This window comes from Pseudophryne corroboree, chromosome 4 (assembly GCF_028390025.1).
Source record: "Pseudophryne corroboree isolate aPseCor3 chromosome 4, aPseCor3.hap2, whole genome shotgun sequence".
Taxonomy (NCBI): domain Eukaryota; kingdom Metazoa; phylum Chordata; class Amphibia; order Anura; family Myobatrachidae; genus Pseudophryne; species Pseudophryne corroboree.
In genome coordinates this window covers 869,323,642-869,348,447 of record NC_086447.1, presented here as the reverse complement: position 1 = coordinate 869,348,447, position 24,806 = coordinate 869,323,642, and the positions used below count along the sequence as shown (strand labels likewise).

The following is a 24,806-nucleotide window of genomic DNA, read 5'->3' as shown; positions in this document are numbered from 1 at the left end:
ACATAGTGGAATAGTAACCCCTTCCCTGTTGAAGGAGGGGAACCTTTACTACCACCTGCTAGAGGTATAGCTTGTGAATTGCCGCCAGCACCACCTCCCTTTCCCTGGGGGAAGCTGGCAAGGCTGATTTTAGGTAACGGTGAGGGGGCGTCACTTCGAACTCCAGCTTGTATCCCTGAGACACAATTTGTATCGCCCAAGGATCCACCCGTGAGCGAACCCACTGGTGGCTGAAATTTCGGAGACGCGCCCCCACCGCTCCTGGCCTGTGGAGCCCCAGCGTCTTGCGGTGGATTTAGTGGAAGCCGGGGAGGACTTTTGTTCCTGGGAACTAGCTGCATGGTGCAGCTTTTTTCCTCTACCCCTGCCTCTGGCAAGAAAAGATGCCCCTCTGACTTTCTTGCTCTTTTGCGAACGAAAGGACTGCATTTGGTAATACGGTGCTTTCTTCGGCTGTGAGGGAACATAAGGCAGGAAATTTGACTTCCCTGCCGTAGCAGTGGAAACTAGGTCCGAGAGACCGTCCCCAAATAATTCCTCACCCTTATAAGGCAAAACCTCCATGTGTTTTTTAGAGTCGGCAACCCCTGTCCATTGCCGAGTCCATAAGACCCTTCTGGCAGAAATGAACATTGCGTTTATTCTAGAGCCTAGCAGGCAAATGTCCCTCTGGGCATCGCGCATATATAGGACAGCGTCCTTGATATGTCCCAGGGTCAGTAGAACAGTGTTGGGAAGAAAGGAGAAAAAGACAAAAAAAACTTTTTTGGGAGCACTCTTTTGTTGTGTTAGAAATAATTTGTGTGACGAAAAATAATAAAACTTAACCTTTAATCAATCCTTGAATAAAAAAACCTTTTTGTCAAAAATTTGAAACTCGTGTCTATTGTTGTGTATGTATATAAAAATCTTATTTAACCTTTTTAACAAATGAGGTATAAGATAGATGAATAGGTGAAAATATCAAAGAAGTGATAGAAGATACCAAAAAGTATCTTGAGGTCCCGGGTGTCCAGGGAATCACTGTGCATGCCTGGATTATGGATATCTTTAGTAGAAGATATGAGCAGAACTTCTAAGGTTTAAAAGGAGCTGGGGATGGATGTGATAAATTGTGATAAAGGGGCGGGAAGAATAATTGGACTCCCCTTGGTGGTGGGGGGGGGGGGGGGGAAAGGGGGGTTGTGAAAAAAAAGGGGGGGTGTGGGGGTTGAGAAATGGAGTGGGGGTTTGGAAAGGAGGGAGTGGGTTGGGACGAAGAATGGAGGCCCACTGCACCTGGTAATATCAGGAAGTTGGTGTAGTAAGGCAGTGGGCCAGAGAAGGAAAAGAGGAAGGAAGAAAAAGGAAGAAGAGAGAAGAGAAAAAGAAAAAGAGAGAAAAAAAGAAAAAAGGAAAAGAAAAGATATGGAAGAGGGAAGGGGGAAACCACCACTAATTCTGTACTCTAATGGATCGGTACCTCACTGTTCGAATTGATTTTTCCAAACAAGAGAGTGTTTTGAAAATGGTCTCTTTTCCTTAAAAATGGCCCACTGCACCTGATATTCTCAGGTTTCCCTTCCTAGTACTGACCAGGCCATATCTGCTTAGCTTCCGAGATTGGACAAGATCGGGCGTATTCAGGGTAGTATGGCCGTGGGCCGTTTAGTGAAGGAGAAAGATAGGTCACACTCTGCTTAATTTGTACTTTGCATAGATCAGGACAAAATGGTCCGAAAGATATTTCCAGAGAAGAGTGTGTGGTAAGAATAAAAATGGGAAGAGAAACAGAAATAGTATAATATAGTAGAGAGGTATACAACTCTCTAAATTGGGAAAATCACAGAGGAATCAACACACCGCTCAAGTGATTTCTAGATGATAGTGTGAAAAAATATACTATCACAAAATATGTTGTATATATAGCAGATTCAGTACAACAGGTATATTAAGAGCTCAGGGCTGGCTCACACAGAATTATAAAGCAAGTAATCAATGAAAACACTGAAAATGTAAATACTGAAAAATGTGCACAGTTATTTGCAACATAAGTAGGGAACAAAACAAAATAAATATTAAAGAATGTGCATTGCTGTTTGCTCCATAAATATAGGGACAGGTAGATCAAAAGATATAGGTTTAGAGCTCAAGACTGGCTCACAAGAAAAATTACTTGAACCCTATAACCTCCTGATTGGAGACTGACATAGCATAGTATAGAGAAATTACTTGAGCCTTGTAACCTCCTGTTTAGAGAATAACATGGCTTTAAAAATATTAGAGAGATAACTCACAAAAGAAATGATTTTGAGCTCAGGGCTGGCTCACAAAGAAAATGCTTAAACCTTAGGAACTGGCATAACATGAGAGAATATCTTACAATCTAAAACTACTGTTAGAAGAAAACATGCAGTAGTGGATTAATTCATGGTAAATAGCATAAGTAGTATGTCATAAATTGACATCCATAAGGGCATGAGCGGGGAGATGGTACAATCAATAAGTAATTTATACAATAGTCCTGTAGCTGTAAAGTGCCGCTGCAGGAGTAAATGTTTGTAGGGGAGAGAGTAATAAATAGTCTGGTTGGTGATCGAGGGGTATATTACCGCGACCACGCTGTGTGTTGCCAGTGTTTGTCCAGATGTCTCCCAGGCCTGCACCCGCTGAATGTGAGAGACGCGGCCGCCCGCTTCCGGACTGGGCGTTGCCGCGGTGACGTCACAGGGGACGTCGCTCGACGTGCGTTTCACCTAGGAAGGCTTGGTCACGAGAGCCTCTCTCTGCTGCTCTCCTGTGACCAGGCTATGAGTACCAGTTTGACCAATGGTAATCGTTGAAGGGATGATGGATGGTAGGATTAACCAATAGGATCCTTGCACTGAAAAAATGTCTCGGCCATGATGGAAAAGGGAAAGGATAGAAAGATAAGGATCAAGAAAGAGGGGGGAGACTGGCATAAGGAAATATAAATGGAGATGCATTAGGGATGCATAAATAGAGATGCATTGATGTGAGGACTCATATAAGTTGGAAAATAGAGAATAGGAAGGAGACTTTTTTTAAATAGATAGAAGTTGGGATGATTGCTGCGGTATTGGTGAAAAGGGAAGGAATGGGTGGAAAAAATATAATAAGGGATAATGGGAATGAATATATATATATATGTGTGAGTGTGTAAATGAAAATGAAAATGGTGAGATATTAATAAAAAATGGAGATTAGTAATAGGACACATGAAATAAATAAGGAGTGAATGAGAGTGACGGAATAAATGAAATAAAAGAAAAATGTACAATATCAAAGTGTGATGTGACTAGAAATGTGTGAGGAGGGTAGTAGGGACAAAGGATGCGTGTGTTTATGTAAAATAATTTTTAAAAAAAAAGTAGAACAGTGTCCCTGTCCAGGGTATCTAACTCCTCCGAGAGATTATCAGTCCAAGCTGCTACAGCACTACACATCCAGGCCGAAGCAATTGCTGGCCTCAGTAGAGTACCAGAATGTGTATAAACAGACTTCAGGATAGCTTCCTGCTTTCTATCCGCAGGATCCTTTAGGGCGGCCGTATCCTGAGACGGCAGGGCCACCCTCTTAGATAAGCGTGTCAACGCCTTGTCTACCCTCGGGGAGGATTCCCAGCGTAACCTGTCCGTTGGCGGGAAAGGATACGCCATCAGTAATCTCTTGGAAATAACTACTTTCCTATCAGGGGAATCCCACGCTTTTTCACATAATTCATTTCATTCATGTGAAGGGGGAAAAGTCACTTCTTGCTTTTTCTCCCCATACATATAAATCCTCTTGTCAGGGACAGGGTTTTCCTCTGATATGTGCAATATATCCTTCATTGCTATAATCATGTAGCGGATGGCTTTTGTCATTTTAGGCTGCAACTTCGCATCATCGTCATCGACACTGGAGTCAGACTCCGTGTCGGCATCTGTGTCAACCATCTGGGATAGTGGGCGCTTGTGAGACCCTGACGGCTTCTGCATTGTAGGATCAGGCATGGGTTGAGACCCTGACTGTCCCGAGGCTTGTTATGCAAGGAGCTTACATTATCATTTAACACCTTCCACATATCCATCCAATCAGGTGTCGGCACCGTCGGCGGCGACACCTCATTCACCTGCACTTGTTCTGCCTCCACATATCCTTCCTCATCAAACATGTCGACACTGACGTACCGACACACCGCACACATACAGGGAACGCTCTGACTGAGGACAGGACCCCACAAAGGCTTTTGGGGAGACAGAGAGAGAGTATGCCAGCACACACCCCAGCGCTATATAACCCAGGGATTACACTGTACGTTAGTGATTACCCAGTAGCTGCTGTTTGTGATCGTTTTGCGCCTAAATTTATGTGCCCCCCCTCTCTTTTTACCCTTTTTGCACCTGGATACTGCAGGGGAGAGCCCGGGGAGCGTCTTTTCAGCGGAGCTGTGAAGAGAAAATGGCGCTGGTGTGCTGAGGAAGAAGGCCCCGCCCCCTCAGCGGCGGGCTTCTGTCCTGCTTCTATGTGTAAAAAATGGCGGGGGCTCGAACACATATCCAGTGCCTGACTGGATATATGTATTATTTTGCCAAAAGGTACCTTAATTGCTGCCCAGGGCGCCACCCCCCCCCCTGCGCCCTGCACCCTATAGTGACCGAAGTGTGCGGGTGTGCTGCGGGAGCAATGGCGCACAGCTGCAGTGCTGTGCGCTACCTTAAGTGAAGACAGGAGTCTTCTGCCGCCGATTTCGATGTCTTCATGCTTCTGTACTTCTGGCTCTGCAAGGGGGACGGCGGCGCGGCTCCGGGAACGGACGATCAAGGTTAGGTACCTGTGTTCGATCCCTCTGGAGCTAATGGTGTCCAGTAGCCTAAGAAGCGCAACCTAGCCGCAGTTAGTAGGTTTGCTTCTCTCCCCTCAGTCTCACGTAGCAGAGAGTCTGTTGCCAGCAGAAGCTCTCTGAAAATAAAAAACCTAAACTAAAATACTTTCTTCTTAGCAAGCTCAAGAGAGTCCACTAAAAGCACCCAGCTCTGGCCGGGCACAGATTCTAACTGAGGTCTGGGGGAGGGGCATAGAGGGAGGAGCCAGTGCACACCAGGTAGTACTAAATCTTTCTTTAGAGTGCCCAGTCTCCTGCGGAGCCCGTCTATTCCCCATGGTCCTTACGGAGTCCCCAGCATCCACTAGGACGTTAGAGAAAATCTCGTAATGCCGTGAGTAAAATACCAAACTTCTTAGCAAATTTACTTGGCGCAGTCGCAGTGCGAACATTGCGCATGCGCAATTAGCGGAAAATCGCTGCGATGCGAAGAAAATTACAGAGCGAACAACTCGGAATGAGGGCCATTGTTCGGTTGTATGGTTTGCTGACACTGCTCCACTTACTCAGACTTACCCCATAGGCAAAAAGATGGCAGCTCTCTTCTCTAGTCACCCCGTTATCTACATGACAATATGTGCATAACAAACCTTTATATGATTACCTGTCTTTGGGGCTGATTCTGAGTTGGGAGCTAAAAAGCAACTAACTTTGTATCTGGAACAAACTGAAAGGGGAGAAATACATGTATTTATTTATTTTTCACATGCAGGGTAAACACTGGCTGCCTTTGCATGTAGCCTACAAATGCTGGACAGCTTTCTTTTAACACTGCTATTTAGATTTCAGTTTGATTACGCCCCTCCCAAATCTAATCTCTCTGCACGTTACATTTGCCCCACCAGCAGTGCAACGTGGTTTTGTCCAGGTACACAGGTAGTTGCTCCCACTCACATTCCTCCTCCCACACCCGGCTATCAGCCACATTACCACTCCTCAGTGTCAGATCTGCCTTCTCATGTGTGACCTTCCTGTAAGTATACGGCAATCGCCCTGTCTACTATGTAATAGTCTAACCTGAGCTGGGTTCCGTTATAACCATTAGCCGAACAGCCAATCAGACACTTTTCTTCCAACCTAGGTCTAAAAACCCGGTCTGGATGAGTCACACTGGAAGCGACCAGGGTCGCACCCAGGAAAAATCCTGATACAGAGCAGGGGTGTGGAACCGGGACTTCGGCCCGTGTTGTTTCTGTTCAGACACAGCAAAAACCCGAGTCGATGCACATTTACGGGCAAAAGCCCAGGTTTTTGCTGTATGTCTGAAAGGGGTATGACTTCCTATTTTATGCTTTTACTTCCACCTCAGAATCAGATTCTTTGTCTCTAATACCACTTTCAGACATACGACCCGGGAAGTTCTCTGCTCAGACCCGGGTTTTTCACCTCTGACAAATCCTGAGATTTTGCTCGAGGTCCGTCTTTCACACTAGGCTGCTCTCATGTCACACTCATACATTCCTTACACACACATGTCACTCTCATACACACACACACATACATGTCATACACCAGCCACCGGACCTCCCAACCACGGGCAGCGTCTGTGTTGCTAGGCTGCTTCTACTAAACACTGCAGCACAGACTGCAGCAGTAGGCCCGCCCCCTCCAGGCAGCCCTGAACGCCAGGCTTATAGGTACAACCCGGGAGTAAATTCCCAGGTCACATCATTCAGACTTTAGCCGAGAAAGGCCCTGATTAAGAGCTGGAGTTGCCGGGTCTGTGCATTTCAGACATATGTGAGACCTGGGTAGTTTGCCCGTGCCCTGAGAAAAACCTGGGAATCTTGCTATGTCTGTAGAAGGTACACATGGGCTGGTGCGATGACCACATGGTGTACACTTTCAGTCTCTGCAGAGCGATCCCAATGTATACTTGTCATGTGCGATGTAGCTGCACAATGCGCTGGAGATGCATTGATAATGTGACACAGGTACCTGATAGTCTGGCTTAGTAAAGTAGTCCAGAGTGGATATGTGCTCAAGGAAGAGGTGGAATTCGGAAGGCATATGTTTCAGGAGCATTCGATGGTCATACTTCTCTTTAATCATCCCCACCTGCTCCTGTAGACCAGAGAGAGCGAGAGGGTCACACTCCACACTATTACTGCAACAACCTTATTACACAGCACAGATAATGTATTCCGTCTCTCTTACTTTGTCCTTGATTTTTCTCCAGGGCAGTTGCCCAACCGCAAACTCCACCAACATGTAAAATAATGACCACAGGTCATCGTGTCGCCCCATCTCCTAGATAAAGAGGGTAAAAAAAGGCTATCGAGTCAAGCAAAGTAATAAACATTGTTATACAGGGCAACAGGGAGTAATATAGTTTAAGGCTGAGGAATGAGTATGACAACCTAACAGTAGACTACAGAAGAACGGTAGAAACACCAGACACAAGGGACTAAGTAGAACAACAGAGGGCATAACATACTGTATAACAACTGGCTGAGTAATGAGGCATATGCAGTTATGTAGTGAAAAAGGGCACGCACTGTAGTAGACAGAGCAACTTAAGTATATTATACATTGGACAATGCCACACACAGTAGATGGAGGATTATGGGAAGATACAATAGGCAATACCACGTACAATAGATGGAGGACTATGGCAGATAATATGGGCAAAGCCACATACAGAAGATGTAGAATCATGGCAGCTAAAATGGGCAATGCCATATACAGTAGATGGAGGATCATGGCAGATACAATGGGCAATGCCATATACAGTAGACGAAGGATAATGGCAGATACAATGGGCAATGCCATATACAGTAGACGAAGGATAATGGCAGATACAATGGGCAATGCCATATACAGTAGATGGAGGATCATGGCAGATACAATGGGCAATGCCATATACAGTAGACGAAGGATAATGGCAGATACAATGGGCAATGCCATATACAGTAGACGAAGGATCATGGCAGATACAATGGACAATGCCATATACAGTAGACCAGTGGTTCTCAAACTCGGTCCTCAGGACCCCACACAGTGCATGTTTTGCAGGTAACCCAGCAGGTGCACTGGTGTATTAATTGCTCACAGACACATTTTAAAAGGTCCACAGGTGGAGCTAATTATTTCACTTGTGATTCTGTGAGGAAACCTGCAAAACATGCACCGTGTGGGGTCCTGAGGACCGAGTTTGAGAACCTGTGCGGTAGACGAAGGATCATGGCAGATACAATGGACAATGCCATATACAGTAGATGGAGAAATATCATGGATACAATGGGCAATGCCATACAGAGTAGATATAGGATCATGGCAGTCACAATGGGCAATACCACATACAGTAGGTGGAGGATCATGGCAGATACAATGCCATATAGAGTAGATGGAGGATCATCGTGGATACAATGGGCAATGCCATATACAGAGCAGATATAGGATCATGGCAGACACAATGGGCAATACCACATACAGTACAATAGACAGAGGATCATAGCAGATACAATGGACAATGACATACAGTAGACATAGGATAATGGCAGATACAATGGACAAAGACACATACAGTAGACGTACAGTAGGATCATGGCAGACACAGTGGGCAATGCCACGTACAGTAGATGTAGGATAATGCCATATACAATAGACGTAGGATCATTACACAGCTGCTAGAGGACATTGCACTAAGAACAGTAATATAAGTCAGACAGTCAATATCACATAGTAAAAGATTTCTGCTTGTTCTTGGATGGGGCTGAACTAAGAAAACAGATCTTACCCTGTTCTTGTGTGCATTGACTGATGCATAGCGGACAGTGCCACGGAAGCCGGCGACATTGCGAGGCTGTGAATGGAGGCAGACAGAGATTACTACTCCTGCAAGTGATGGGCATAAGTCTGTAGGCAGTCCCTGTGTGCTCATACACCAGCCTTGCACAGCTTTTAAAAGCACAGCAAGAGGACTACTCGTTTCCTGGAGCATTGCTACCTATGAGATGGCTGTTTCAGCTTACTCTTACTTTCCAGGCTATCCTGTGAAAACATGAATTCTAAGTTCTGCACTAATAATGTAATGTAATAATGTTTGGCTATAACTATATACATGTGGCTGTAGGAGATAATGGAACAGAGGGTCTCTGACCAAACCAATCCCCATTCCTTTAGAGCTCACATTCTGACACTAACTCTAACAATTATATATATATAGAATAGGGATATAGCGTTACCAATATAGTGATAATACAATTTCTACGGGTATCTTGCTTCAATGCTGGTGTGTATATAGGCGTCTTGCTACTGTTTGATAATTGGAGGATGTTGACAACTGTGCCAAAAAATAACTAGTCCCTATTCTCCTCTACCTCTACCACCGTATATCATTCCCAGTTCACCGTCCAACTGTTTCCCCTTACATAGTACAGTATGTAAGCTCGTATGGGTAGGGCCCCCCGCCGACTTGCTCCTCCCATGCAATATCCAGGTGACCAGTGCTCCACTCTCTTGCTAGTGGAGTTTATGTAACCAAAATCCCCCCCCCCTCCTGTTACCCCCCAGAAACGCCTATTGAAATTGCATGGATCCCTCGTAGTAAACATCCCAGACGCATGCGCAGAGGTAAGCTTTACCTGTGTCCGTCTCAGAATCGCCACACCTGTCATTAAGGCGACTATGTACTAAGACTTCGCTACAGATAAAGTGGATGAAGATAAAGTACCAGCCAATCAGCTCCTGACTGCCACATTCAGGCTGTGTTTGAAAAATGACAGTTAGGAGCTGGTTAGTTGGTACTTTACCTCTGTACACTTTACCTCTCTCCAAGGCTTAGTACATACCCCTATGTACTGTATTGTACCAGATCCTAAAGATGACTGTATAACAGGCTATCTTGTACAGTATCTATACGCCTGTGGTATACAGTTCATCATCCAAGTCCTCAACCACTAATTAATAAACCACCACTGGATACGTCTATCTGATGAAAACCCAATGGGTGTAAAACTTAATATAAAATATAATAAAACAAAAATATCTGAACATGAGTAATAATAATAATAATAATAATAATAATAATAATAAGAATGACATAAACTAAAGAGGAAAGTAACAGGCGTGTCAAATCTTCCATTGCTAGGATGTAGTGATTCCATTATTACTTTTATGGTGTACAGAGCCCCACTGGGTGCTGGGCACAGAGACTGGCATCTGGTCAAGCTGAAATAGAATCACTAATAAAATGAGTATAACATATATGGGGAGGTGTACTAAAGCCTCGGAGACTGATAAAGTGGATGGAGATGGGGCAGATGTATTAACCTGGAGAAGGCATAAGGAAGTGATAAACCAGTGGTAAGTGCAAGGTGATAAACACACCAGCCAATCAGCTCCAATATGCAAATTGACAGTTAGGAGCTTACTGGCTGGTGTGTTTATCTCCTAGAACTTATCACTGGTTTATCACTTCCTTATGCCTTCTCCAGGTTAATACCCCTTTTCCATCTACAATGCGGGTCGCAGCCGGGAGCCTGACACGGGTGCTACCCGGCTGCGACCCGCATCGGCTCCTATCCCATCAGCAGTCACCATCCCAGCATATTGCCGGGTTCGTGACGCTGCTGGTGACGCGGCAGGGGCAGCGCTGGGAGATCACATGATCTCCCAGCGCCGCCCCCTTCCATACAGTGTAAACGGGAGCAGTGTTGCATCGACACGGCTTCCGTTTACACTACACCTTACCCGGGTAGGATTCCCGGGTCACTTGATCCGGGTTTTTCCTGAGGGAGCCGTTTCCACTAGCAAAAAACACGGGTAAATGCGCGCCCCCGTGCATTTACCCATGTTTTTGGAGCTAGTGGAAAAGCGGTATAATACATCTCCCCCAAAGTACCAACCAACCCGCTCCTAACTGTCATGTTACAGGCGTGTGTTTGAAAAATGACAGTTGGGAGCGGAATGCCTGGTACTTTCTCTCTCTCTCCACTTTATCACTCCCCAAGGCTTAGTACATCTCCCCCAGTAATTTATCACAGGAGGTTTTCATTATGGGAATGGTACTTCCTCTAACAACTGATAATCATTGTTGTGGTTGTGAAGGCATTTACCATATTGAGATTACTCCCTCCCTCACGCCAGGCATAGAAACAACAGCTACTGTACAAATGAAAACATTTTAAGAAATAAAATAAATGGATGAAGGATGGAGACTCACACTGCGCATCCCAGTCGCCAAAACTAAACTGCGGAGCAACAGCTTGAAAAATAAACTGAAAAACAGAAAGCATAAAATAATGGAAACAAAACATTTAATCAACTTAAAAGAGTAATAAAACGACCCAACCCCAATGAGAGAGGACTATGTCAAGTGTTAGGCCCCGGGAATGGGACTCAACTGGCAGGGTTAACAGCAAAGTGCGTCACAAGGTCTTCCAAGACAGAGCGTTATCTCCTATCTGCCCACTGTGGTCCCTTTGATCACAATTACACTCACATCAGTGGTTACAGTTTTGGGGTTCATAATCCCAATTGACCCCCCATTTCCTCTGTCTCAGTCTTGTTCCATCACTCACCGGTCGCACCTCTCCAGTGGTGTTGGTGTATTGCCGTGCCAAACCAAAGTCCAACATGTAGCACTTCCTATACGTTGAGGGGAGGCGTCCCATGGCAAAGTTAGACTGCGGAGCAAACCAACACATCAGTATTAATTCCACTGTGTCTGGAGAACAAGACTGGGGCTAATTCAGATCTCGAAGGATCTGCGTCCTGATGCGCAAATTACCGATGTTCAACACGGGACTCAGTACAGCATCAGACTGTCAGCAATGGACAGTCTGATGCCATTTGGGGGCGGGGAGGGGGCAGTGACGGCCTCCAATTGTGAAAACCGAGGCGTATCATCGTTGTTTAGGGGGAAGGAAGAGGCCAGGATCTCCATCATTGGACAGAGAATTCCTGACCTCTGTCTGAGACGGGCGGCTTGCGCGACCCAATGGGTGCGGCAAGGTGCCCAATGGTGTCGCAATGATCCCATGCTGCATCCTAGGACACAGGTCGGGTCACTACTGCAGCAAGAGGCATCTGCTTGTAATAGACGCCTCCTGCTGCCTCACCATACAGAGCTATCACTGCTGCTTCCAAGAAAGTGATAACCACATCTGAATTAGCCCCATTGTTTGGTACGTGTGAAAACTGGTCACACCCACTAATGCCCTTCAGATTAGCCGACTGTCAGACAAAGGCCATTTATGGGTCAGGCTATAGTCCGGGTAGTGATTGCGCCAATATAGGAACAATGGTGGAGATGAATGATACACTGGGCAAAACACTGGAGCGACGGGTATTTGTTGCGACATCGGAATGAATGCCCTTGAGCCCAAATTACGTGTATGCAAAGGAACGATTTTGATGAATGTTCCGTCCTTCGTTAGCATCAACAAGATTGCTAGAGATCGGATTAGGTTAGATGTGCAGCACATTAAACCTAACGTCCGTCGCTAGCAACTGTTGGAGCGCGCAATCACACATACACACTGAGCGATGTAGGCGATTTGTTGTTACGAAACGGCAGATCAGCCCAACATCACTCCAGTGTGTACCCAGCTTAAGACGCTGGGCCAGATTGTAAATCGCACACAGTGCTGAGGTTCTCAGAGTTCAGCGATTGTTTGCTGCTGCGCTTGTGCAAAATTCCCTAAAAACTACATTGCATGCATTACACTGTGTGTAAGCACAGAGGTGCAGCTGCAACTGAATCATACGGTATTAGAAATGTATTGGAAATGTGCTGGCCGTTCCTGGGCGGTGACTGCTAACATGGTTATTCAGACACATGATAATGGTCCGTCTTATGGGCATGTGATGACAATGTCGCTGAAGTGTTTGCGTACACAGACGCTAGCATTCGCATACAGGGCCCAAGTCATGTGTGTATGCAATTCCGATGTTCAAGCAACTGAGTGATTATTGGCAGAATGTGCGTGTGCAGCGAACGCATGGCGCAAATGCCAAGATGCCTTTGTGATTGCACTCGCACTGAGAACTTTAACGCAGAGTGATTGACAGGAAGGGCCGGTTTAGAGGATGTAACGGGGAGTGACGGCGTGTCATGACCGCTTTTGCGGCATGTACTGTATATCCCGTCAGCTGCGTTCATGTACGTAGAGAAACACGGTGCCTGCGTCGCTACTACCGTGGCCAGTCTACACAGCCATAGGGCAACCCTAGCAGTCTATGTTCCTCTTTATTGCGTATGGGCTGCATATGTGTACGCAGTTGCGAATGAGTTTGCGATAGCTCCGGTGTGGGACTATTATCTTTTCCTAGCTTCACTTGCCGAGATTAGCCGTTCCAAAGAATTAAAAATCGCAACTGCGAATGGAATTGCGTATGAACATGAATTAGACCCACAGTCGCAGACGCAACTATGGCAAAAGGCTCTAAAGTGGTTGCACCAACGTGCGACTTACAATCAGGCCCAATGTGTTTAGGGGATCGGTATGAAATACCTACAATCAAAATACTGACAGTCAAAATTCCGACAGCAACTGACCGACGGTCAAAATCCCGACAAGGTCAAAATACCAACATGGACAAAATACCGACATTTAAAATATCGACAAGGTCAAAATACTAACATTTAAAATGTCGGCAGGTCAAAAAGCCGACACAAGTTTTTCATTGGTTTTTTGTGTGTGCCGACATATGACAACATGGACACCATGTAAGTGTACCGCTGCGCTCGCCATGCTTCGGGCACGGTGCCTCGCTACGCTCGGCACACTATTATATTCCCCCTCCAGGTCCACTGGGATGGTAAAGTATGCACAAGTCGGTTTCAATTAAAAAATAATGAAAAACCCATGTCAACCTTTTGACCTTATAAATGTCGGTATTTTGACCTTGTCGGGATTTTCACCGTTGGTCAATTGATGTCGGTATTTTGACCGTCGGGATTTTCATTTCGGTAAATTGACTGCAATCCGTGTTTAGATATTTTCCTGAAAGTGAAAGGATTTTATCTCAGTGGAGTCACAAGAATAGATTTCCTGCCCAGGCTTCAATATCAAAGATTTAGGGCCAGTAAGAGACGCACGTAATTTCTTCTGCTAGTGTCATATGAGCAAAGGAACCGCTCCTGGGAGACTGGCCAGATATCATCAGAAGCTTTATTCCCGGATGTTACTGAAAACAGCTCATGTGACACCAGCCATTAGCGTGGCAGAAGAATTGAGGCACTGGAATTATATTTTTTTTATAGCATATAACAGAATAATAAACATATAGACAAAACGGAAGTGTTGCAGATCATTGCGTTTTCCCCAATGGCGTTATCATTAGCGGTATGTCAATAACTCCCCCGTCGGAGGACGTGGAGCAGCACTCACAGGTTTGATGTCTCGGTGCAGGAACCCCACAGAATGTATGGAATCAATGGACTCCAGGATCTGCTTGCCGAGGCGCAGGGTGGTGCTCATGGTGAAGGTACCACGAGGTTGACTTCTGCGCAGGTCTGCCAGGTTCCGGCCCTGTAAGGTGAGGAGGAAGAGCAGAAGCACACTATGTCTTGTTTGCATTACTCAGCGGATTTGTGGTTACATAACTGTTGGCAATCTGCCTTTTCCCTAGCACTAGACCCGCAAGAAGTGGCCTGCTTCACTGCATGTGCTGACAGCTCCTGATATAATGTGACACACGTACAAGCAACTTGCATCTAGCACAGGCAGGACAATCTGCAAGCCGGCACAGTGTGCTCCTCTCTATTCTTATGCCATCTATACGGGTATGACCATCCTAATCAGCCCAGACATCAGACTTCTGCAGAATAGCACGCATGTCTCTTACTCAATGTCACATTCTTCATCATGCAAATGAATTAAATAAGTAAAGGGGAAACGGCAAGGGAGGATGAAAGAAACCGCAGAAGATAATTAGATAATAACTAAACAGAGGGAACTCTTTCTATGTAACACAAAGGATTAGACCTAGGCTAGTCTCCATTATCCCCAAGTGTGTTACCAGTCGTTAAACTTATTTTCAACGTCTTAATATGACGGACACCCCGTGTCACCAGTAGAAGAGAGACTCCCTTCTTTATACCCTCCCAAATCATCTGCTGCTCATTGGCTGTCCCCACTGCTTGGCTAACGTTCAACTAAAAAGCGATGAGCCGTGCACCAGACAACAGGCCCGATTTAGAGATGTACGCACAACTTTTCTGTACTGCACCTGCGCAGGACGCATTCTGCTCATATGCAGAACGGGTCCTGCACTGTTGGGCGTGAAGCCTCTCTTAGCTGTAGCCTGTCCTTTGGGGACGGTAACGGGAAGCGTTTCCCAAAACAGAGATGCAGATTTACTGGCCTCTGCTGCAGGAATTCCCCGGCCATCCTGAGGGTAAATCAGATGGACGATGTTCGCGTTCATGTCTTCGGACGCAGCAGCAGAACACAAAGCATGCAAGAGGCACATATTAACAAAAGATGCCTCCTGCCCCATTTGTATATTACGGCACAGCAGCTGCATCCAATGGAGGAGCTGCTGTGCTTACTGCGCCCATCTGTGAATAAGGCCCAATGTCATTTAATTGTAAATAAACCACTAATGAGAGGAAACACTAGCACACTGAATGTCGCACGCATGGACTTATCTTTACCTGAAGCTGCATGACCACATAGTTAAACTTCTCATTTCTTCCACAGCCAATAAATCTGCAGACGTGATCTTTCCCTGGACAGACAGACAGATTGTGAGACATGGACAGACACATTTGTTTGTACAGAATCCAGACACATAAGGTTTCATTGAAAATACACTGACAGTCTATTTTTGCACATGACGTGAATACACGTAAGTAATGCGCTTATAATGGCCTTGCACTATGCACGAGGAGCGCAAGATAATGGTGTATCTCAGGAGAGAGATGCAGAGAGATTAGAGAGCGTCAAGGAAGGGAATGATGAGCACCTGAAAGACTGCTGGATGCAGTGTGAGACTTGGGGTTGAACTTGGTGGAGCTGTCTCTCTATTTGTAACAAATGTTCCCCATGCCAAGCATCCTCCCTGGCAAAGCCCCTATGGCAAAGTGCGTTGTAGAGTGGCCTGGTTCACTATTGGTCTCAGAAATGGAGACGTTCTTATCTCCATCTTGAACATTTTGGGGAATGTTTCTCTGATGAGTACTCACTGCATAACATTCTGGTCCATTCAATGCTAGTCCTTAGAAACTGTAAGTAATATCTCATACAATGGAGTCCCTTCCCAGGTTTTACTACTACAGAACCTTATATCATAATATCTATCTATCTATCTATCTATCTATCTATCAGAATCCAGTCTTTAGGTCGACAGTAAGTAGGTCAGCACTGTCTAGGTCGACCACTATTGGTCGACAGTAAGTAGGTCGACATGGTTTCTAGGTCGACAGGGACTCTAGGTCGACATGAGTTTTTCCCACTTTCCCCCCATTTTTTTAACTTTTTCATACTTTACGATCCACATGGACTACAATTGGTAATGGTAACCTGTGCCGAACGCAGTGGTAGCAGAGCGAGGCACCTTGCCTGAAGCATGGCGAGTGAAGCAAGCCATGCGAGGGGACACAGTGCACTAATTGGGGTTCCCGGTCACTGTACGGAGAAAACGACACCAAAATAGTACGAAAACTCATGTCGACCTTTTCTCATGTCGACCTAGAAACCCTGTCGACTTAGAAACCCTGTCGACCTACTTACTACCTAACATACCACACCCCTATCTATCGTGGATATACTGTAAAGTACACCCATCAGCCATAACATTAAAACCACTGACAGGTGAAATTAATAACATTAGTCAATAACATTGACTAATTCCAAAACGTCCTCTCAATCGACTAATTTGGCATAATTTTGATGGCTATCGTTTATTTGAGGGCAGTATAGAAAACACTCCATGGTTTGGATGGGACAAATCTCCCCCAGTTTACTTTCTACTTTAGTAAGAAGCCTTTTTATTAATATACCTCCGGAACGCTAGGTAAGTATTACAATGGCACCTGTCAAGGGGTGAGATATATTAGGCAGCAAGTGAGCACTCGGTTCTTGAAGTTGATGTGTTGGAAGCAGAAGATATGAGCAAGTGTCACTACCTGGGCAACATTAACAAGGGCCAAATTGTGATGGCTAGACGACTGGGTGAAACCATCTCCAAATGGCAGGTCTTGTGGGGTGCTCCTGGTATGCAGTGATTAGTACCTACCAAAAGTTGTCCAAAACTAGACCACGGAGCAATGAAAGAAGATGGCCTGGTCTGCTGAATCATGGAGGTCATTCCGAGTTGTTCGCTCGCAAGGCGATTTTAGCAGAGTTGCTTACGCTAAGCCGCCGCCTACTGGGAGTGAATCTTAGCATCTTAAAATTGCGAACGAAGTAATCGCAATATTGCGATTACACACCTCGTAGCAGTTTCTGAGTAGCTTCAGACTTACTCGGCATCTGCGATCAGTTCAGTGCTTGTCGTCCCTGGTTTGACGTCACAAACACACCCAGCGTTCGCCCAGACACTCCTCCGTTTCTCCGGCCACTCCTGCGTTTTTTCCGGAAACGGTAGCGTTTTTTCCCACACGCCCATAAAACGGCCTGTTTCCGCCCAGTAACACCCATTTCCTGTCAATCACATTACGATCGCCAGACCGATGAAAAAGCCGTGAGTAAAATTACTAAGTGCATAGCAAATTTACTTGGCGCAGTGCGGACATTGCGCATGCGCATTAAGCGGAAAATCGCTGCGATGCGAAGATTTTTACCGAGCGAACAACTCGGAATGAGGGCCCATGTTTTGTTTTACATCATGCAAATGGCTGGGTGTGTGTGCGTCGTTTACCTGGGGAAGAGATGGCTGGACTATGGGAAAAAGGCAAGCTGCGGAGGCAGTGATATGCGCTGGGCAGTGTTCTGCTGGGAAACCTTGGGTCCTGGGATTTGTGTGGATGTTACTTTGAAATGTACCACTGGTATTCAGTATATAGATCTATACTAAAAAGATCTACAGTCAATAGGTCGACCACTAATGGTCGACATGCATTAGGTCGACAGAGTCTAAAGGTCAACAGGGTCAAAAGGTCGACATGTAAAGGGTAGACAATTCAAAAGGTCAACAGGGTGATAAGGTCAACATGACAATGGTCAACACAAGTTTTTGTTTTGTTTTGTTTTTTATATTTTACCATCCATGTGTACTAAAATTGGGAATAGTACCCTGTGTCGAAGCCGCAAGCCATGCAAGGGGACGCTGTACACTAATGGTGCTTGTTTGTGGCAGAAAAGTGACAAAACACAAAAAAAAACATAAAAAATTGTGCATACTTTTTTTAAATTGACCATTTCCATGACGACCTTTTGACCCAGTGGAGCTAATACATATCAACTATTAGTGGACGTCCTATTGACAGTACACCTTTTTAGTGTAGATCTAATAATCCAAACTCATACCACCTGCCTAAACCTAGATGTAGACTGAGTACACCCCTTTGTGACAGTGGTATTACCTGATGGCAGTGGCTTCTTTCATCAGTAAAATGTGCCCTGCGTTGAAGGTGTTAACTTGGACTCTAAATCCCCAGATCTCAATCTGACTGAGCATCTCTGAGATGTGCTGAGAAAACAATTCCAAACCATGGAGGCTCCACCTCACACCTTACAGGACTTAAAGGATCTGCTGCTAACATCTACGTGCCAGATACCACAGGACACCTTCAGAGGCCTTGTGAAGTCAGGCCTTGATAGTCAGCGCTGTTCTGGCAGCACGAGGGTGAACGACACAATATTAAGCAGGTGATTTTAATGTTATTGCTGATCGGTCTATACACATACTGTATATATTTACATATATGCAGACACACATACAATACATACACCTCATGACTTCAGCAACCACACTCACCTTGCAGCTTTTTCAAAACTGCCACCTCCATCTTGAGGACTTGTTTTGGCTGCTGTGCTGACTCCACCTTTAGAGCAACATTCTCCCGAGTCAGCAAATCCATGGCTTCATAAATTTCTCCAAACCCACCACCACCAATCTTCTTCAGCTGCAAGAAAATAAGATTTTACTCACCGATAAATCTATTTCTCGTAGTCCGTAGTGGATGCTGGGACTCTGTAAGGACCATGGGGAATAGCGGCTCCGCAGGAGACTGGGCACAACTAAAGAAAGTTTCAGGACTACCTGGTGTGCACTGGCTCCTCCCACTATGACCCTCCTCCAGACCTCAGTTAGGATACTGTGCCCGGAAGAGCTGACACAATAAGGAAGGATTTTGAATCCCGGGTAAGACTCATACCAGCCACACCAATCACACCGTATAACTCGTGATACTATACCCAGTTAACAGTATGAAATATAACTGAGCCTCTCAACAGATGGCTCAACAATAACCCTTTAGTTAGGCAATAACTATAAACAAGTATTGCAGACAATCCGCACTTGGGATGGGCGCCCAGCATCCACTACGGACTACGAGAAATAGATTTACCGGTGAGTAAAATCTTATTTTCTCTGACGTCCTAAGTGGATGCTGGGACTCCGTAAGGACCATGGGGATTATACCAAAGCTCCCAAACGGGCAGGAGAGTGCGGATGACTCTGCAGCACCGAATGAGCAAACTCTAGGTCCTCCTCAGCCAGGGTATCAAACTTGTAGACTCTTGCAAAAATGTTTGAACCCGACCAAGTAACAGCTCGGCAAATTTGTAAAGCCGAGACCCCTCAGGCAGCCGCCCAAGAAGAGCCCACTTTCCTCGTGGAATGGGCTTTTACAGATTTAGGGTGCGGCAGTCCAGCCGCAGAATGTGCAAGTTGAATCGTGCTACAGATCCAGCGAGCAATAGTCTGCTTAGAAGCAGGAGCACCCAGCTTGTTGGGTGCATACAGGATAAATAGCGAAACTGACTCCAGCCGTCCTGGAAACATATAATTTTCAGGGCCCTGACTACGTCCAGTAACTTGGAATCCTCCAAGTCCCAAGTAGCCGCAGGCACCACAATAGGTTGGTTCACATGAAAAACTGATACCACCTTAGGAAGGAATTGGGAACGAGTCCTCAATTCCGCCTTATCCATATAAAAAAACAGATAAGGGCTTTTGCATGACAAAGCCGCCAATTCTGATACACGCCTGGCCGACGCCAAGGCCAACAGCATGACCACTTTCCACGTGAGGTATTGTAGCTCCACGGATTTAAGTGGCTCAACCCAATGCGACTTCAGGAAATCCAACACCACGTTGAGATCCCACGGTGCCACTGGACGCACAAACGGGGGCTGACTATGCAGCACTCCCTTAACAAAAGTCTGAACTTCAGGCAGTGAAGCTAGTTCTATTTTGGAAGAAAATCGATAGAGCCAAAATCTGGACCTTAATGGAACCCAATTTTAGGCCCATAGTCACCCCTGACTGTAGGAAGTGCAGAAATCGACCTAGCTGAAATTCCTCCTTTGGGGCCTTCCTGGCCTCACAGCACGCAACATATTTCCGCCATATGCGGTGATAATGGTTTGCGTTCACTTCTTTCCTAGCTTTAATTAGCGTAGGGATAACTTCCTCCGGAATGCCCTTTTCCTTCAGGATCCGGCGTTCAACCGCCATGCCGTCAAACGCAGCCGCGGTACACCTTGGAACAGACAGGCCCCCTGCTGCAGCAGGTCCTGTCTGAGCGGCAGAGGCCATAGGTCCTCTGAGATCATTTCTTGGAGTTCTGGGTACCAAGCTCTTCTTGGCCAATCCGGAACAATGAGTATAGTTCTTACTCCTCTCCTTCTTATTATTCTCATTACCCTGGGTAAGAGAGGCAGAGAAGGGAACACATACACCGACTGGTACACCCACGGTGTTACCAGAGCGTCCACAGCTATCGCCTGAGGGTCCCTTGACCTGGCGCAATATCTTTGTAGCTTTTTGTTGAGGCGGGACGCCATCATGTCCACCTGTGGCCTTTCCCAACGGTGTACAATCATTTGGAAGACTTCTGGATGAAGTCCCCACTCTCCCGGGTGGAGGTCGTGTCTGCTGAGAAAGTCTGCTTCCCAGTTGTCCACTCCGGGAATGAACCCTGCTGACAGTGCTAACACATGATTTTCCGCCCATCGGAGAATCCTTGTGGCTTCTGCCATCGCCATCCTGCTTCTTGTGCCGCCCTGTCGGTTTACATGAGCGACCGCCGTGATGTTGTCTGACTGGATCAGCACCGGCCGGTGTTGAAGCAGGGGTCTAGCCTGACTTAGGGCATTGTAAATGGCCCTTAGTTCCAGAATATTTATGTGTAGGGAAGTCTCCTGACTTTCCCATAGTCCTTGGAAGTTTCTTCCCTGTGTGACTGCCCCCCAGCCTCGAAGGCTGGCATCCGTGGTCACCAGGACCCAGTCCTGTATGCCGAATCTGCGGCCCCCTAGAAGATGAGCACTCTGCAGCCACCACAACAGCGACACCCTGGCCCTTGGAGACCGGGTTATCCGCCGATGCATCTGAAGATGCGACCCGGACCACTTGTCCAACAGATCCCACTGGAAGATCCTTGCATGGGACCTGGCAAATGGAATTTCTTCGTAAGAAGCTACCATCTTTCCCAGGGCTCGCGTGCATTGATGCACCGACACCTGTATTTGTATTAGGAGGTCTCTGTCTAGAGACGACAACTCCTTGGACTTTTTTCTTGTTCTGTGTCCAGAACCATACCCAGGAATAGTAGACGCGTCGTAGGAACCAGCTGCGACTTTGGAATATTCAGAATCCAGCCGTGCTGTTATAGCACTTCCCGAGATAGTGCTACTCCGAAGAACAACTGCTCCCTGGACCTCGCCTTTATAAGGAGATCGTCCAAGTACGGGATAATTATTTCGGCCATTACCTTGGTAAATACCCTCGGTGCCGGGGACAGACCAACGGCAACGTCTGGAATTGGTAATGACAATCCTGTACCACAATTTTGAGGTACTCCTGGTGAAGAGGGTAAATAGGGACATGCAGGTAAGCATCCTTGATGTCCAGTGATACCATGAAATTCACCAGGCTTGCAATAATCGCCCTGAGCGATTCCATTTTGAACTTGAACCTTCGTATAGAAGTGTTCAAGGATTTCAATTTTAGAATGGGTCTCACCGAACCGTCTGGTTTCGGTACCACAACATTTTGGAATAGTAACCCCGGCCTTGTTGAAGGAGGGGTACCTTGATTTCACCTGCTGGAAGTACAGCTTGTGAATTGCCGCCAGTACTACCTCCCTTTCTCCGAGGGCAGCAGGCAAGGCTGATGTGAGGTAACCGCGAGGGGGAGTCGCCTCGAACTCCAGCCTGTATCCCTGTGATACTACTTGCAGAACCTAGGGATCCACCTGTGGGCAAGCCCACTGGTCCCTGAAGTTCCCGAGACGCGCCCCCACCGCACCTGTCTCCACCTGTGGAGCCCCAGCGTCATGCGGTGGACTCAGAGGAAGCGGGAGAAGATTTTTGATCCTGGGAACCGGCTGTCTGGTGCAGCTTTTTCCTTCTTCCCTTGTCTCTGTGCAGAAAGGAAGCGCCTTTGACCCGCTTGCTTTTCTGAAGCCGAAAGGACTGTACCTGAAAATACGGTGCTTTCTTAGGCTGTGAGGAAACCTGAGGTAAAAAAATTTCTTCCCAGCTGTTGCTGTGGATACGAGGTCCCAGAGACCATCCCCAAACAATTCCTCACCCTTATAAGGCAGAATCTCCATGTGCCTTTTAAAGGCAGCATCACCTGTCCACTGCCGGGTCTCTAATACCCTCCTGGCAGAATGGACATTGCATTAATTCTGGATGCCAGCCGGCAAATATCCCTCTGTGCATCCTTCATATATAAAACGACGTCTTTAATATGCTCTATGTTAGCAAAATATTATCCCTGTCTAGGGTATTAATATTATCTGACAGGGTATCAGACCACGCTGCAGCAGCACTATTTATGCTGAGGCAAATGCAGGTCTCCGTATAGTACCTGAGTGTGTATATACAGACTTCAGGATAGCCTCCTGCTTTTTATCAGCAGGCTCCTTCAAAGTGGCCGTATCCCAAGACGGCAGTGCCACCTTTTTTGACAAACGTGTGAGCGCCTTATCCACCCTAGGGGATATCTCCCAACGTGACCTATCCTCTGGCGGGAAAGGGTACGCCAGCAGTAACTTTTTAGAAATTACCATTTTCTTATCGGGGGAACCCACGCTCTTTACACACTTCATTCACTCATCTGATGGGGGAACAAAACACTGGCTGCTTTTTCTCCCCAAACATAAAACCCCTTTTATGTGGTACTTGGGTTCATGTCAGAAATGTGTAACACATTTTTCATTGCCGAGATCATGCAACGGATGTTCCTAGTGGATTGTGTATATGTCTCAACCTCGTCGACACTGGAGTCAGACTCCGTGCCGACATCTGTGTCTGCCATCTGAGGTACCGGGCGTTTTTTGAGCCCCTGATGGCCTTTGAGACGCCTGGGCAGGCGCGGGCTGAGAAGCCGGCTGTCCCACAGCTGTTACGTCATCCAGCCTTTTATGTAAGGAGTTGACATTGTCAGTTAATACCTTCCACTCTGGTGTCGGCCCCACAGGGGGCGACATCCCATTTATCGGCCTCTGCTCCGCCTCCACGTAACCTTCCTCATCCAACATGTCGACACAGCCGTACCGACACACCGCACACACACAGGGAATGCTCTGACTGAGGACAGGACCCCACAAAGTCCTTTGGGGAGACAGAGAGAGAGTATGCCAGCACACACCAGAGCGCTATATAATGCAGGGATTAACACTATAACTGAGTGATTTTTCCCCCAATAGCTGCTTGTATACACATATTGCGCCTAAATTTAGTGCCCCCCCTCTCTTTTTAACCCTTTGAGCCTGAAAACTACAGGGGAGAGCCTGGGGAGCTGTCTTCCAGCTGCACTGTGAAGAAAAAATGGCGCCAGTGTGCTGAGGGAGATAGCCCCGCCCCTTTTTCGGCGGACTTTTCTACCGCTTTTTTCATGGATTCTGGCAGGGGTAATTTATCACATATATAGCCCTGGGACTATATATTGTGATGATTTGCCAGCCAAGGTGTATTATATTGCCCTCAGGGCGCCCCCCCCCCAGCGCCCTGCACCCATCAGTGACCGGAGCGTGAGGTGTGCATGAGGAGCAATGGCACACAGCTGCAGTGCTGTGCACTACCTTGTTGAAGACAGAAGTCTTCTGCCGCCGATTTTCCAGAACACTTCTTGCTTCTGGCTCTGTAAGGGGGCCGGCGGTGCGGCTCCGGGACCGAACATCGAGGTCGGGTCCTGTGGTCGATCCCTCTGGAGCTAATGGTGTCCAGTAGCCTAAGAAGCCCAAGCTACCACCAGTTAGGTAGGTTCGCTTCTTCTCCCCTTAGTCCCTCGCTGCAGTGAGTCTGTTGCCAGCAGATCTCACTGTAAAATAAAAAACCTAAAATATACTTTCTTTCTAGGAGCTCAGGAGAGCCCCTAGTGTGCATCCAGCTCAGCCGGGCACAAGATTCTAACTGAGGTCTGGAGGAGGGTCATAGTGGGAGGAGCCAGTGCACACCAGGTAGTCCTAAAGCTTTCTTTAGTTGTGCCCAGTCTCCTGCGGAGCCGCTATTCCCCATGGTCCTTACGGAGTCCCAGCATCCACTTAGGACGTCAGAGAAACATAAGAGCGTCAGCAAGGTGACAGACAGCAACATCGGGAAGGTGATATGTGCAGACGTCATGGCCCAAGAATGATATAAGCTCCCAAAAAGCTAAAATAAATGCAATGAAAAACAGAAAATACTGCCTTTATAATACAATGCTATAATCTCCATTATAAAGAGTACAATAATATCATCTTCAACACAGGAGAGATACATGAAATCCCACATATATCACCAGTCCAAACACCAGAGATCATGGGCGATATACATTAACAGAACAAACACCAGAGATCTTAAATATCACCATGGGGAAAGTGCACCAA

General features: G+C 46.6%; 1 protein-coding gene across 4 annotated transcripts in view; it reads right to left on the bottom strand.

The window, feature by feature from the left end:
* TTBK1 (tau tubulin kinase 1) overlaps positions 1-24,806 on the bottom strand; it is a 209,155-nt gene that overhangs the window by 118,986 nt on the left and 65,363 nt on the right. For all 4 annotated transcript variants that reach the window (XM_063918755.1, XM_063918759.1, XM_063918756.1 and 1 more), the window contains 7 exons: positions 18,740-18,887; positions 15,474-15,547; positions 14,206-14,346; positions 11,392-11,496; positions 8,607-8,672; positions 7,025-7,117; positions 6,806-6,931 (listed from right to left, as the gene is read on the bottom strand). In XM_063918755.1, the coding sequence (XP_063774825.1) occupies positions 6,806-6,931; positions 7,025-7,117; positions 8,607-8,672; positions 11,392-11,496; positions 14,206-14,346; positions 15,474-15,547; positions 18,740-18,887 (753 nt within the window). The remainder of the gene's footprint in view (positions 1-6,805; positions 6,932-7,024; positions 7,118-8,606; positions 8,673-11,391; positions 11,497-14,205; positions 14,347-15,473; positions 15,548-18,739; positions 18,888-24,806) is intronic.